Here is a 16497-nt window from a genome sequence, read left to right as displayed (position 1 = left end):
AATATACCAACCACACTTAAGTATGCTCCTACTTTTAAGAGGTTACTCGAGCAAAGATAGCGCACGTCTTCTATACGACTTTGTCAGCTTTTATGCTTGTATGTAAGCAGATTTTAAAACATGCTCGTGCAAGGGACATTCCCAGTTTTCCAATTAGTCCACCAGTTTGTTCAGTTAATATCAAGCTCTTCCAGACCTCCTTTGGTTCTTCATCCTGCATGCCACCACCCCCCCCCCCAGTTGACCTGGACCCCTGTCCCTGTTGTGAAAGTCTTAAAACATGAGATCTGCAGACTTGCTACTACTCAGAAGCAGCAGTAAAGTTACGCATATAACAAGCCTATGCGCACTGCGATTTTAAAATACAGAGACTCGCTCTCATGTTCTAGTGAGTGATGCTCTCCCACTCCGCAGGCCTGCTGGCAAACAAAATTTAATCCACAGCTGATATAGAAAGAAAGGTCAAACAATTTGCAGGTGATAATTTATACTGGACTAGCTTTCAATCCCTTATTCAGGTCAGTGCAAACTGAGCTAATGCCAATAATGTCAGTAGAAACACTGAGAGGAGAGGATCACCTTGCTGGTGGCTGAAAGGAATCAGTAAGTTTTTGCTTGGGACATTGACTTTTTTAAAAGTATTGGGGCAAAGTTAACTATTTGGGAATATTATTTAGTGTGTTTGTGTGATTGTGCCTTTAATAGTCAGAAAGGCAGTGAATAAACAAGTTAGACTGTTTGTATTTTTAGTCAGTCAATAAGGTAGCAGTAGATAGTGTGTTTATTTTTAAAAGTCTGCAGAACTGAGTGTTCTCCAGACTTTTAAAGAGCTGACTGTTTGTTTTTAATACTAACTGAGTGCATTGTATTGAAAAAAAAAACCCCACAAAAAAGTAGCCAGAAGCTAGAAATAAGCTAGGAGCAGTATATACCAAAGTAAAAAAGTTGAATAGTTCAGCTCAGTTACTCACCTTGGAAAGGTGTTGAGGTAGTGTGATTGGGTTTGAATAGGGACCAACATTTGTTAATCAAGGGAGCAGTGAGTCACTCAGGCTGACTAACTGAAGTTAGACTGTTTGTATTTCCCAACCCACCCACCCACCCTTAGCTCATCCCTTAATTTATAGGCAGGTGCCACTTTCACAAAAAAAAAACAAACCATCAACGAAAGCTTTATTGAGAATTCGATCAGACCCCGGTAGGCCACTACCAGACACAGAGTGAATTCACTAATACATTTAAAAGAAGTTAGACACATTCCTACTCCCATAGCAACCTAACACTTAACTAGGAACTGATCAAAATTGAGATGAAAGAAGCAGTCCAGCAGCAAGAGGGGGGCTTCCCAGTCTTTTGCATCGAGTGTCACATGTATGATTTTTTACCCACCGGTGAGAAGTTGTACATGTGCATGCGATGCAAAGAGCTCCTGGCTCTCAGAGAACGAGTCCGATCTCTGGAGGCTAGAGTGGCAGACCTGGAGGAGCTGAGGCAGACAGAGAGGTATATAGATGAGACCTTCAGGGACATAGTAGTCCAGTCCCAACTTCAGACTGGCAGCCCTGGTGCTGCCTTGGAGGAAGAAGGTCTCATAATGGGAGAGCACCAACCAGGTGTAGCAGGAAAGGATCCTGTAGCAAGGACCTGCTCTCTAGGTGATGCATTGTCCTTTCGCACTGAGGATATCTCCCCAAGGCCTACTGCCCAGGAGGGAAGGGTTAGGTCGGCCGTCATAGTTGGTGATTCGATTATTAGGAATGTAGATAGCTGGGTGGCTGGTGGGCGTGAGGATCGCCTGGTAACATGCCTACCTGGTGCGAAGGTGGCGGACCTCACGCGTCACCTAGATAGGATTTTAGACAGTGCTGGGGAGGAGCCGGCTGTCGTGGTACACGTGGGCACCAACGACATAGGAAAATGTGGGAGAGAGGTTCTGGAAGCCAAATTTAGGCTCTTAGGTAGAAAGATTAAATCCAGAACCTCCAGGGTAGCATTCTCTGAAATGCTCCCTGTTCCACGCGCAAGTCACCAGAGGCAGGCAGAGCTCCGGAGTCTCAATGCGTGGATGAGACGATGGTGCAAGGAAGAGGGATTCAGTTTTGTTAGGAACTGGGGAACCTTTTGGGGAAGGGGGAGTCTCTTCCGAAGGGATGGGCTCCACCTTAACCAGGGTGGAACCAGACTGCTGACGCTAACCTTTAAAAAGGAGATAGAGCAGCTTTTAAACTAGAACAAAGGGGAAAGCCGACAGTCGCTCAGCAGCGCATGGTTCGGAGAGAGGTATCTTTAAAGGATACTAATGATGCATTAGAATTAGGGCATCCCGACAGTGAGGTTCCAATAATTAGAAAAGTAGTCCAAGTGCCTGTAACTAAAAACTCACCTGAGCTAAAAAATTCTAACTTATCCCTATCAATTAAAAAGCAGAATAAAAATACAAACAAAAAACTAACTTTGAAATGTTTGTATGCTAATGCCAGAAGACTAAGAAGTAAGATGGGAGAATTAGAATGTATAGCAGTGAATGATGACATAGACTTAATTGGCATCTCAGAGACATGGTGGAAAGAGGATAACCAATGGGACAGTGCTATACCGGGGTACAAATGATATCGCAATGACAGAGAGGAGCAGTCGGGAGGAGTTGTGGCGCTTTATGTCCGGGATGGCATAGAGTCCAACAGGATAAACATCCTGCATGAGACTAAATACAAAATTGAATCTTTATGGGTAGAAATCCCTTGTGTGTCAGGGAAGACTACAGTGATAGGGGTATACTACCGTCCACCTGGTCAAGATGGTGAGATGGACAGTGAAATGCTAAGAGAAATTAGGGAAGCTAACCAAATTGGTAGTGCAGTAATAATGGGAGACTTCAATTACCAAAAGTACATAATGAGCAAAAACTGCACTTAAAGCGATATCGCAGAATACACTAGTGCAGACAAGAGGTTCAATCCTGACAGAACACTCGCAGACAGTGTATAAATACTTGTTTTTTAATTCTTCAATATGGCAACTCCTCTGATTTATACAGGCAAAAGCTTAATGGCGTCCCCCGACACGGTACCCGTGTTTTGCCGCGGGCTGCATCGGGAGGGCTCGCCAATAGGGATTCATAGAAAAGCTGTAAAACATAAATATACATCAGGACAACAAAACAGGACTTATAACCGAACATAACATCCAACAGTGCACAGCATCGGGGGATATTCGGTTTAACTGGCCTCTTTCAGTCGAGATAGGAATCTGTGAGAACAAAGCTTAGTCCATATGTTGGTTGTGACCTCATGACCCTTCATCATATCTGGCTAGGTCTGAATTCATTCCAGATGGCTCTCAGTAGCCATTCACGCACAGGTCAGCTTAAGTTCATTGTATGCCAGCAGTTTCAGTTAAGTTAGACAGCAAAGGATTTTGGGGTAAGCTGAGTGAGCCAAAGTCTTATGTTACGCTGCTCATATATCATTATGCATTAACATAGCAGGTCAGTAGACAAGGACCAATTGGTTCATCCAGTCTATTTGGTTATCCTTGCCTACACTATTCTAAAATTCCCAGCTATAAGTGATGTCCTTTCGTGGATTACAAACTGGTTAAAAGACAGGAAACAGAGAGTAGGATTAAATGGACAATTTGCTCAGTGGAAAAGGGTAAACAGTGGAGTGCCTCAGGGATCTGTACTAGGACCTATGCTTTTCAATATATTTATAAATGATCTGGAAAGGAATACAACAAGAAGTGAGGTAATCAGATTTGCAGATGATACAAAATTATTCAGAGTAGTTAAATCACAAGCGGATTGTGAAAAATTGCAGGAGGATCTTGTGAGACTGAAAAATTGGGAATCCAAATGACAGACGAAATTTAATATGGATAAATAAGTGCAAGGTGTTGCATATAGGGAAAAATAACCCATGCTGTAGCTACCGCCCAGGAAAGAGATCTAGGCGTCATAGTGGATAATACTTTGAAATCGTCGGTTCAGTGTGCTGTGGCAGTCAAAAAAGCAAACAGAATGTTAGGAATTCTTAGGAAGGGAATGGTGAATAAAACAGAGGATATCATAATGCCTCTGTATCGCTTCATGGGGAGACCGCACCTTGAATACTGTGTACAATTCTGGTCGTTGCATCTCAAGAAAAATATAGTTGCGATGGAGAAGGTACAGAGAAGGGCGACCAAAATGATAAAGGGGATGGAACAGCTCCCCTATGAGGAAAGACTAAAGAGGTTAGGGCTGTTCAGCTTGGAGAAGAGATGGCTGAGGGGGGATATGATAGAGGTTTTTAAAATCGTGAGGTCTAGAATGGGTAAATGTGAATCGGTTATTTACTCTTTTGGATAATAGAAGGACTAGGGGGCAATCCATGAAGTTAGCATGTAGCACATTTAAAACTAATCGGAGAAAATTATTTTTCACTCAACGCACAATTAAACTCTGGAATTTGTTGCCAGGGGATGTGGTTAGTGCAGTTAGTGTAGCTGGGAGAAGTCCATTACGTGCTATTAATGAAGTTGACTTAGAAAATAGCCACTGCTATTACTAGCATCAGTAGCGTGGGATATACTTGTTTTTTGGGTACTTGCCAGATACTTATGGCCTGGATTGGCCACTGTTGGAAACAGGTTGCTGGGCTTGATGGACCCTTGGTCTGACCAGGTATGGCAATTTCTTATGTTCTTAGCTCTGGTCATCACCCTTCCTTACTTCTACCCTCCCCACTATATTAAGGATATCTTCCAGCGCTCAGCTGTATAAACATGATCACCAGCAGTAGATAATCTCTTCTCCCTTTTGTCCTTTGTTGGAGGTGCAACCATGTCAGCCTACAGCTTATGCTAGGAAACTCATCACCTCCCTCCAGTTATATCTAAGAATACGCCAAAGCCTTGCTGCCACTTTATGTTGGGTTCATCTTGTTTTCTCTTTTTGGAGCTTGATGCAGTTGTACTACTGCTCTGTGCAAATTGACTGTTGGGCCTTTTACTGTTCCCAGTGATTGAGAATATAGATTTCTCTAACTAAACACCCAGGCGGACCCCCCCCCCAAAAAAAAACACCCCCCCACCCCACTATCTCATTTACCTATGTCTTAAGACTGTTGTATTTGTCCCAGGTCTGCTTAAATTCTGTCATGTTTAATTACTACTACCTTTGGGCTTCATTTTCCAAGCCGCTCGCACGGGATAAGGGACCTTTCGCACGCGAAAAGTCCCTTATCGCGTGCGATACCAGGATGGGGGCGGAGTCGGCCCCGGAAGAGGAGGAGTCGGGGTGTCACCGGGGCAGACTCTGCGCTGATGCCGCGGACAGCGAAAAGGTAAGTGCCTTTTCGCTGCCTATTTCGCTCCCAATAGCTACACCTCCTATGGTGGTGCTATTGGGTGCGAAACCGGCAGTGATTGCACAACGGTACGATCGCTGCCGGCTAGCGCAGGCCCGCCCCCTGCTTCGGCCCCCCGCCCCTCATCTTCTAAAGTATCACAGGCCTGCGATACTTTAGAAATGAGGCCCTTTGCTGGCAGGCTATGCCATACATCTACCACTCTCTCAGTAAAGCATTTCCTCCAATTTTTGTTCTTTCTTTCAATAGGAAATGCCTTCATTGAAGCTAATCACTTTAATGTTTCTATCATAGTTTCTATTTCCCAGACCTGTATTAATTATTTTTTTTGCACTCAGGGCACTTGTGAGTTTTTGCCCTGATCTCCTATTCCTCAGTGTGAAGTGGATGATTGCAAAGTACAAGATCCACACTAAATTCCGTGCATAAAGACAGATGGCCCAGCCACTTCATCAGCACATAGCCCAGGACCAGGACAAGCTGTGCAGCTACTGTGCTGAAAAGCAGCGGGGAGATAAGAATTACCTGCTCAGGCCCAGCCATGGCTGCAACTGTTAATGTTCCTCCACAACCATCCAGCAGAGAACTGTATTTTCCATGGCATGTCAGTTATTGACTGTTCTGCTATAAGAAAATTAGGTTCTTACCTTTTGCTAATTTTCGTTCCTGTAGTACCGAGGATCAGTCCAGACTCCTGGGTTTTGCCCCCCCTCTAGCAGATGGAGACAGAAGTTTATAAACAAAAACTCCGCCTACATATAGGCTGGTGCCACCTACAGTCTGGCAGTATTACTGAATGTCAAAGTAGCAGGAGAACCCGCAACAAATAACCCAAAGAACACTGAAGATTACCTCCAAACTAAGCCAAACTGAAGCTTAACTCCACCCAACTGGGTACCGAACTCGAGGTAACCAACAAACAAACATATTCCAGAAACAGCACACAGATCACACATCCTCTCCCGGCAGACAATCGCAATACTGGGCGGGACTCTGGACTGATCCTCGGTACTACAGGAACGAAAATTAGCAAAAGGTAAGAACCTAATTTTCTTTTCCCTGTACGTACCAGGATCAGTCCAGACTCCTGGGATGTACCAGAGCTTCCCTTACTGAGGGTGGGAGCCGGAGAGGCCTGCTCTAAGCACCCCTTCTCCAAACCCCGACGGCCCTGGCGCCTTCACATCCAAACGATAGTGCCGGGCAAAAGTATGGACTGACTTCCAAGTGGCCGCCCTACAGATCTCCTCTGTAGGAATATGTTGGCATTCCGCCCAGGATGCAGCCTGGGCGCGAGTTGAGTGGGCTTTCAGTCCCACCGGCAACGGTCTCCCCGCTAACAAATATGCTGAGCGAATGGTTTCCTTCAACCAACGAGCAATTGTAGTCTTGGAAGCCGCTTTACCTCGCCGGGGACCCCCATGGAGGACGAACAGATGATCGGAGACCCTGAACACATTAGTGATCTCCAAATAGTGCAACAAGACGCGCCGAACATCCAGCTTCCGCAGGTCCCTAGCTAAGGGATCCGAAGACTGTCCCTGACCAAACGATGGCAACTCCACCGACTGATTGACGTGAAAGGACGAAACCACCTTTGGTAGAAAAGACGGCACAGTACGCAAGGAGACTCCCGAATCCGAAATCCTCAGAAAAGGCTCTCGACACGACAGAGCCTGCAGCTCAGAAATCCGCCGCGCCGATGCCATAGTCACCAAAAATACCACCTTGAGCGTCAAGTCCTTAAGAGTGACGTGTCGCAGAGGCTCAAACGGTGCCTTACACAGCGCTTTCAGAACCACATTCAAATTCCAAGACGGACACGGAGGACGAAACGGAGGGCGTAACTGTTTTGCCCCCCGAAGGAAACGCACCACATCCGGATGCTGCGCTACCGAAACTCCGTGCACCCGCCCCCGAAAAGATCCTAGCGCTGCCACTTGCACCCGCAAAGTACTACAGGACAGGCCCTTAGCCAACCCCTCCGGGAGAAACAGCAGAATATCTGGAATATTCGCCCGGGTAGGTGCTGTGCCGCGATGCACACACCAAGTCTCAAACAGTCGCCACACGCGCACGTACGCCAGAGACGTAGACTTCTTTCGGGAATGCAACAGCGTGGACACCACGGAAGCCGCGTACCCTTTAGAGCTCAACCGCTGCCTCTCAAAAGCCATGCCGCTAGACAAAAGCGATGCACCAGGTCGAAACAAACGGGCCCCTGATGTAGGAGATCCGGCAGAAACGGAAACCGAAGTGGCCCTTCGACCGCTAGATTCACCAGATCCGCGAACCAGGGCCTTCTTGGCCATTCTGGAGCCACCACGATCACCTCCGCCGGATGCTGCTCTATGCGACGCAGCACCCGTCCGATAAGCGGCCACGGAGGAAACACGTAAAGTAACACATCCCTCGGCCACTGAACTACCAGTGCATCCACTCCTTCCGCCAATGTCTCCCGTCGACGAGAGAAAAATCGAGGAGCCTTTGCATTGTGGAACGTGGCCATCAGGTCCACCGCTGGTGTGCCCCACCGATCGCAAATGAGCCTGAAGGCGTCCTCCGCGAGCTCCCACTCCCCGGGATCTAACCAATGCCGACTGAGAAAATCCGCCTGGACATTTTCCACCCCGGCTATGTGGGAAGCCGCGATACTGCTCAAATGGGCCTCCGCCCATATCATCAACGACCGAGCTTCTGCCGCTACCGGCTGACTCCTGGTTCCCCCCTGACGATTGATATAAGCCACCGTGGTCGCATTGTCCGACAGAATCCTGACGGAACGCCCGCGGAGAAGCGGGAGGAACTTCACCAGAGCTAATCGCACCGCTCGAGTTTCCAACCGATTGATGGACCACGACGCCTCCCGAGCCGACCATGTTCCCTGAACCGCTCGACCGAGACAGACTGCTCCCCAACCGAGCAGACTGGCATCCGTGGTAACCACCGTCCACGACGGAGTTTCCAACGAAACCCCGTGACTCAAGTTTTCCTGGCAGAGCCACCATGGCAAGCTGTCTTTGGCTTCCTGGGTCAACGGCAGGCTGAGGAAAAATTCCTCCGAGACCGGGCTCCAGCGGGAGAGCAACGCGGACTGCAAGGGACGCATATGCGCAAACGCCCATGGAACTAACTCTAGCGTGGAGTTCATAGAGCCCAAGACCTGCAGATAGTCCCAGACCACTGGGACCGGTTTGCGCAACAACCTGCGAATTTGCCCCTGTAGTTTGAGGATACGCTCTTGCGTTAGGGCCACCGTGCCTTGACACGTGTTGAACACCGCCCCCAAATACTCCAAGGATTGCGACGGCACCAGATGACTCTTGGCCAGGTTGACCACCCAGCCCAGTGAGCGTAACAGGTGCAGCACCCGCTGAATCGCCAGCTGACAAAGAGTCCTCGACTTGGCCCGAATCAGCCAATCGTCCAAGTATGGATGCACCAACAGCCCCTCCTGGCGGAGTCTCGCCGCCACCACCACCATAATCTTGGTGAACGTGCGCGGAGCCGTTGCGAGGCCAAACGGCAACGCTTGAAACTGGTAATGTTGCCCCAGTACCGCAAAACGGAGAAACCGTTGGTGCTCCCGTCGAATCCCAATGTGCAGGTACGCCTCTGTGAGGTCCAGAGAGGCCATAAACTCTCCTTTTCTGACCGACGCGATCACAGACCGCAAAGTTTCCATTCGAAAACGCGGAACCCTTAGACACTTGTTGACACTCTTCAAGTCGAGAATGGGACGAAACGTCCCCTCCTTCTTGGGTACCACGAAATAAATGGAATACCGGCCCTGTCGGAGTTCGCCGGTTGGAACCGGAACGACGGCCCCGAGGTCGCGCAACCGCGCCAGAGTCTCCCGCACCGCCCGGCGCTTTTCTGAAAACCCGCAAGGGGACACCAGAAAAGCCAGAGCCGGACGGCGTGAAAAATCTAACGCGTAGCCGTGTTTTATCACCTCTAGGACCCACTGATCCGACGTAATCTTGGCCCATTCCTCGTAAAACCGGCTTAACCTTCCTCCAACCGGGGGAACCGAGGAACGGACCGGCCTCACTTCATTGTGCTGGCTTCCCGCCCTGCACAGCTGGACCGGCCCCCGGACGGCCGAATCGACGCCCACGAAAGGACTGCGAGTACGATTGTTGGCGGGCCGCCCCGTGACGGAACGAAGAGTTCGATCCGCGCGCCGCCCGAGTTCTACGGCCCCCACGAAACCGCGGCCGAGCGGCTGGAGCACCCCGGGAAACGGTATCTATCCTCCGGTAAACGGTGCACTTTATTCTCCCCCAAGGATTCCAGGAGATCCTCCAACTCCTTACCAAAGAGCAACTTCCCCTTAAAGGGGAGGGAGCCTAACCTAGCCTTGGAGGTACCATCCGCCGCCCAATGGCGAAGCCACAACAGTCGCCGCGCCGCTACCGCCGAGACCATGGTCCGTGCCGAAGTGCGCAGGAGATCATAAAAGGCGTCCGCACTATAAGCGATGACCGCCTCCAATCGACTCGCCTGTCTGGCCTCATCCGTCGACAGAGACTCATTCGCCAACAGCTGCTGTGCCCAGCGTAACCCGGCTCGCAACGAAAAATTACTACAGACCGCGGCCCGGATTCCTAACGCCGAGACCTCAAAAATACGCTTCAGTTGAACCTCCAACTTCCTATCCTGTATATCTTTGAGAGCCGTACCTCCCGTTACCGGGATGGTGGTCTTTTTGGTAACCGCTGCCACCGCCGAATCAAGTTTTGGCAGACGCAAAAGTTCCAACACGTCCTCCGGCAGTGGATATAACTTATCCATAGCCTTAGCTACCTTGAGTCCCAAATCCGGAGTATCCCACTCCTTAAACATCAAATCCGATGCCGAGAAATGCAGTGGAAAAGCCGACGAGGGACCCCTGAGGCCCAAGACAACCGGATCCGTCTGACCCAGACGAGATTCTACCTGGGGAAGTGGGATTCCCAGTTCCCCCAGGATTTCAGGGATGAGGGGCCCTAGCTCATCCCTATGGAACAACCGAACTACCTTCAGATCGTCCCCATCCGTAGCGTGCAGTGTCCCTGCATCCTTAGGCTCCGGCTCTTCCTCCCCCTCAACCCCCCTCGGGGGCTGGGATGGGCAGTCCAGATCCTCCTCCGGATCCGCCAGCGCCTCCGACTCCGACAGCGAAGGCCCCTCCGCCCCCCTGGAACGAAGAGGCCTTGGCTTGGGCCTGGGCCCAGACAGCCCCCCTCCCCCCGTGTCGGATTTTGGGGCCTTGGCCGCTGGCGCTCCGCTCCCAGAAGCGGGGATCCCCGGAACTCTCTTCCGAGCCAGGCGGCGTGCTTTAAAAGCTTTATGCATGAGCAACACGAACCGCGAGTTAAATGAGGAGTCCGATGACCCCTCCTCGGGGGAATCATCCCCAGGAGACCTGGACCCTAACGGCCCTTCCTCACTTCCAGACACCCTCTGGGGGGACAAACGTGGCGGGTCACGCACCTGTGCGGTGGTCTGCCGGCCCGCGCTAATTTGTGCCGCCCGCGCCGACAAAATGGCTGCCGTTCCCGCCGAAACCGCTGTTAAAATGGCCGCCGACCCCGACGAACTAGCCGCAGACCGCTCCGTAAACGCTGACACCTCGCGGTCTTGCCTACTCCGCCGAGGCGCTGAGGCCATCGCCGACCCCCCTTCTCCGCCGCCCACGCACACAGAACAGAGGCTGTCGCGCGACAGCCGTCCCGCCGCGGACCCGCAGGCCCTGCACGATGCCTGCCGAGGCATCCTTCACACTGCCGCGGCGAACGGAGGCAGAGAGAGAAAAAAAAAATCAAAGTTTCTCCCCGGATCGGCGGGCCCCAGTCACCGCGAGTAAGCACAGCCTAGCAAGCACAAGCACACCACACACAGCACACAAAATAAATGAAAACAAATTTTTTTTTTTTTTTTTAAACTGCTTACCTCGGATCCGGAGCCGGCTGGGGGGAGTGAGCCGGGACCCCCGGTATCACCCCCAGCTCTGTGGAGCCGGTACGTGGGGCTCTCCCACTCCTCGGCTGCCTCTACCAGGGGGAACAGTCCCCTCAGGACCCTAACTTCCCCTGGGAGGCGGGGATTGGGACCAGCAGGCAAGCCTCTGCGGTCCCTTCCCACTAGAAAAAAACCAACAAACTTTCCTACCTTTTTTTTTTTTTTACAAAAACCACCTAACCAACGTAGGCCTAACACAGACTGTAGGTTTTGCACCCTCTCCACCTGCTAGGAGACAGAAGAATACTGCCAGACTGTAGGTGGCACCAGCCTATATGTAGGCGGAGTTTTTGTTTATAAACTTCTGTCTCCATCTGCTAGAGGGGGGGCAAAACCCAGGAGTCTGGACTGATCCTGGTACGTACAGGGAACACTCATTATTGCTGACTGGCTCAAGTGAGGGTTTACTTAACCTGGCCCCAGGGTTGGGGGTAGAGGAGACTGGACCCTGTATCTTGTTCTGACTGCAAAGCACTGAGCTCGAAATGAAAATCCCACTATTTTGTAAAGATGCTTTCTCAGAAAAAGCCACCCCCTGAAGAAGTGTGAGCAGGGGCTAATCTGGTCCTGTCACTTCCCTTCTCTTTTCCAGTGAGTACATTTTGAGTTTGTGCTGCAATCTCTGCATCACTTTGATGGCCATTCTCTTACCAACTTCCAGCCTCTCAGTGTACTTATAACAGTATGTCCACCAAAACCGAACACATCTCACTAATGACTTATACAAGATACCTCTCCATATACACCCAAGCAGACTGTTCAATTTCCCTGCTATTTTATTACACTGATTTCAGGTCATCTGAGATGATTATTCCTGTGCTTCTTTCCTATTTGGCACTTTCCAGTTCTTCTCCTCCTAATAGATAAGTGACTAATTAATTTTTGCACTCCAGATGCACAACTTAACACATTTTTTGCATTGATGCACAGTGCTCAAAAGCCTTGATTATTTTTCCAATTTTTTTTCAAGTCCCCTTTCATGTTGTCTATTCCTAGGACGTCCACTCTTGTATGTCATCTTCAAATAGATAGTTTTCCCTCAACTCCTATACTTACACATAAGCTTTCTACAATTTCTATCACTTTGTGGTATTAGGATTGCCATCTGTCCTGATTTTTTCTGGACTGGACAGAATTTTGAGGTACTGCACTGAAAAAAAGAGGAAGGGCTAAAATGTTCAGAAATGTCCTCTAGCTGCAGGTTGGCAGCCAAGCCTCCCGTGATTATACAATAGTGTGCTCTTTGGTAGCTACACTATATTCAGCTTGCGTTGGTGTAAAGGTAGACCCTCCTTAAAAGCCCAGTACCAGGCATTTAGTCTGGTCCACCTCAAGCCAGACACAGGAAGGGAGCTCTGCTCTCAGAGTGTTTCCCTAGAAGGGGGAATAAAAAGCTAGGCCCAGACAGAATAGGAGGCCCAAGGAAGAGAAGGAAGCCTAGGGAAGACTAACACTGTATCCCATGAATTACATTGTGACTTTTGCTTAGAAACTGCTGAGGTAAGCAGGTCTGTGTCTGCTTGTTTTTTGTCTGTAACCAATAAAAGTTTATGAGAGAACAGCCAGAGTCCAGCCTGCATCTGTCCTCTGGCAAGCTAAAGACTGCTTACTGTCAGGCCGATACAGAACGGTGCACTCAGCCTTAGAAAGCACCAGGAAAGTGTAAAGAAAAGCAGAAAAAATGCTTTTCTGTACACCCTCTGACTTAATATCATAGCAATATTAAGTCAGAGGCACCAAAAATATAAAAAATTTAATAAAAAATCTGCCCTCTGGTCAGCGGGTTCGAAATCAGACACTCAATTTTGCCGGCATCCGTTTTCAAAACTTAATATCATAGCGATATTAAGTCAGAAGCACCAAAAAGAAAAAAATCCCCTCCCCCAAAAAAAATCTGCCCACCGGTCAGTGGGTTTGAAAACAGACACTCAATTTTGCTGGCATCCGTTTTCCGAACCTGTGGCTGTCAGCGGGTTCGAAAACTGACGCCGGTAAAATTAAGTATCTGACAGCAGATAAGGAGGCGCTAGGGATGCGCTATTGTCCCTAGCGCCTCCTTTATAGCGCAACACTTAATTTAAAAAGAGAATCGCGCACCCAGAAGTCCTGGGTGCGTGTCGGGAGAGCGGGCACTCAACTCAGAGCACCGGCTCTCCTGCATGTTTTACTGAAGCGGCCTGTGTGTCACACCTGGATACAATTATTTTGTGTCCCTTGCTTAGAATTCAGACCACACTGGATTTACCCAGAGGCCTAAAAAAAATTTCAGAACAGTAGTTTGGCTGCTGGACTAGTAAAAGCAAATCTTTTTTGGAGTTAAGAAGTTTGAGAACTAGTGGTCAAAATATTAGGATCTAACGGGATAGCCTGAAAAGTAGCATTGGAAAATATTTGTTCATATAAAGAATGGTAGATGCATGGAATAAGCGGAGCCAATAAAGGCAAAGACGATAAGGGTTTAAGAAAGCAGGAGACAAGAAAGAGGATCATTAATCGCAAGGAAGTGAGGGGCAAGTCAGAGATCAACTGGGGTCTATGGTATTGTAGCAGCAAGTGAACTGGGAACATGACATGGGAACTTATCTGCTATTATATTTTCTATTTCTAATGGTGAATAGTGTAAATTAATTCACATGTGCATAAACTCCAGCGGCAGATATTAAATAGTATCTCCAAATGGTCGGAGCATTAAAAAAGTCGGGAACCCTAGGTGGTGTGAAACGTCCAGTTAGCGAGGAGTCCACAATCTTGGATAAAAACAGGCAGTGTGGTATCAGGTTCTGCTCAAGGCACCCCTAGATGGCAGTGTCTGCTTTCAAGTCCCATTCCTAGTTCTGCAGAAACACGGGACAAACGACAGGTATTTTTTTTTTTTTGCTGAAGTTTTGAAGTGTACGAGCCGGGAGCCTGCTATGCAGGATGGTGAAATGGCCTCGCATCCTGCTTCTCTCACACGAATACCGGTGCCCCCTCGGGACTCAGAAGGGCAGGGTCCCCCCACCTCTCCGTGAGAGCCGCAGGGCGAGGCCGAGATTCGCTGGTTTAAAATTTGGAGAGTCACGGCCCCTCCCAGGCCTGACACCCCCCTCCCCCCTCCCCCTCATGCATTAATTCCCATCGTCCCCGCTCCTACAAGTCTCCCCCCCCCCCCCCCCCCCCTATGCCGGCGGCAGGGGGCGCTGCTCCGCGCCTTTTCCTGCCTTCATCGTTCGTTGCGCCCGCACCTCACCTGCCTCCGCCGTCGTCGTTCCCGCTCCCCGGCACCGAGGTCCGCCCTCCGCCGATGAGTCTCTTCCTCTACCCCGGGCTGGTGAGTGTTGTCCTGTCAGAGCCGAGCCCAGGTATCCCGTGTCCTCTCCCCCCCCCCCCCACCCCCGGTCTCCCTGCCCCGGGCGCGCGCGCGCGCGTTCAGCCGCTCACCTCCGTTTTTGAACGCCGAGCCCGCCTTTTCCACTCGCCGTCACCTCCGTCAGTGCGACCACCTCACAGCCTCATCACCCCCTTCACTCAGTGCGACCACCTCCTCACCACCTTTCTTTCAGTGCGACCACCTCTCCCCCCTTCCCTCCACCCTCCCGTGAGTGCGACCACCTCACTCCTTCCCGTGAGTGCGACCACCTCTCCACCTCCCCTCCACACCCTCTTGTCAGTGCGACTCCTCACAGTCTCATTACTCTGTGTGACCTCCTCTCCCCCCTCCCGTCAGTGCGACCACCTCACAGCCTCATCACCCCTCCACTCAGTGCGACCACCTCCTCACCCCCTCCCGTCAGTGCGACCACCCTCTCCCCTCCACCCTCCTGTCAGTGCGACCACCTCACAGCCTCATCACTCCTTCACTCAATGTGAAACCCTCACCACCTTCCTATCAATGCGATCACATCCTGCCCTCCTCACCCCTCCACTCAGTGCAACACATCACCCCCTCTCCCTCCTCACCACCCTCCCTTCAGTGCAACCACCTCACAGCCTCATCACCCCTTCACTCAGTGCGACCACCTCCTCACCCCCTCCCGTCAGTGCGACCACCCTCTCCCCTCCACCCTCCTGTCAGTGCGACCACCTCACAGCCTCATCACTCCTTCACTCAATGTGAAACCCTCACCACCTTCCTATCAATGCGATCACATCCTGCCCTCCTCACCCCTCCACTCAGTGCAACACATCACCCCCTCTCCCTCCTCACCACCCTCCCTTCAGTGCAACCACCTCACAGCATCATCACCTCTTCACTCAGTGCAACCACCTCCTCACCACCTTCCTGTCAATGCGACCCCCCCCCTCTTCCCCCTCCTCTCCGGTCAGTGCGACCACCTCATAGCCCCATCACTCAGTGCGGCTACCTCCTCACCACCTTCCTGTCAGTGCGACCACGTCCTGCCCTCCTCACCCCTCCACTCAGTGCAACACATCACCCCCTCTCCCTCCACTGCCTCCTCACCACCCTCCCTTCAGTGCGACCACCTCACAACCTCATTACTCCTTCACTCAGTGTGACCACCTCCTCACCACCTTCCTGTCAGTGCGACCACCTCTCCCTCTCCCCTCCACGCGACCACCTCACAGCCTCATCACCCCATCACTCAGTGCGACCGCCTCCTCACCACCTTTCTGTCAGTGTGACCACCTCTCCCCCTCCCACCTCACATCCTCCTCACCCCTTCACTCAGTGCGACCACCTCCTCACCCCCTCCCGTCAGTGCGACCACCCTCTCCCCTCCACCCTTCTGTCAGTGCGACCACTTCACAGCCTCATCACTCCTTCACTCAATGCGAAACCTCCTCACCACCTTCCTGTCAATGCGATCACATCCTGCCCTCCTCACCCCTCCACTCAGTGCAACACATCACCCCCTCTCCCTCCACTGCCTCCTCACCACCCTCCCATCAGTGCGACAACCTCATTACTCCTTCACTCAGTGTGACCACCTCCTCACCACCTTCCTGTCAGTGCGACCATCTCTCCCCCTCCCCTCCACGCGACCACCTCACAGCCTCATCACCCCATCACTCACTGCGGCCACCTCATCATCATCATGTCAATGCGACCATCTCTTGCCATCTCCTCCAGCCTCCTATCAGTGCAACCATATCACTCCCTATCTCTCCACTGCCTACTCACCACCCTCCCATCAGTGCGACC

The 16497-nt window shown here is 50.9% G+C and overlaps 1 protein-coding gene across 3 annotated transcripts in view; it reads left to right on the top strand.

Annotated features, from left to right (window-relative positions):
- CRYBG1 (crystallin beta-gamma domain containing 1) overlaps positions 1–16497 on the top strand; it is a 479364-nt gene that overhangs the window by 147970 nt on the left and 314897 nt on the right. Inside the window, exon 1 of one of the 3 annotated variants that reach the window (XM_029595328.1) lies at positions 14586–14664. The exons of the other annotated variants lie outside the window; for them this stretch is intronic. Coding sequence (XP_029451188.1) covers positions 14638–14664 — 27 coding nt within the window. The 5' untranslated portion in view covers positions 14586–14637. Of the gene's footprint in view, positions 1–14585; positions 14665–16497 lie in introns of those variants that run through there. 3 annotated transcript variants of the gene reach the window in all.

Source organism: Rhinatrema bivittatum, chromosome 3 (assembly GCF_901001135.1).
Source record: "Rhinatrema bivittatum chromosome 3, aRhiBiv1.1, whole genome shotgun sequence".
Classification (NCBI taxonomy): domain Eukaryota; kingdom Metazoa; phylum Chordata; class Amphibia; order Gymnophiona; family Rhinatrematidae; genus Rhinatrema; species Rhinatrema bivittatum.
Note: the sequence above shows the minus strand (reverse complement) of the source record. Positions and strands in the feature narration are given on the sequence as shown.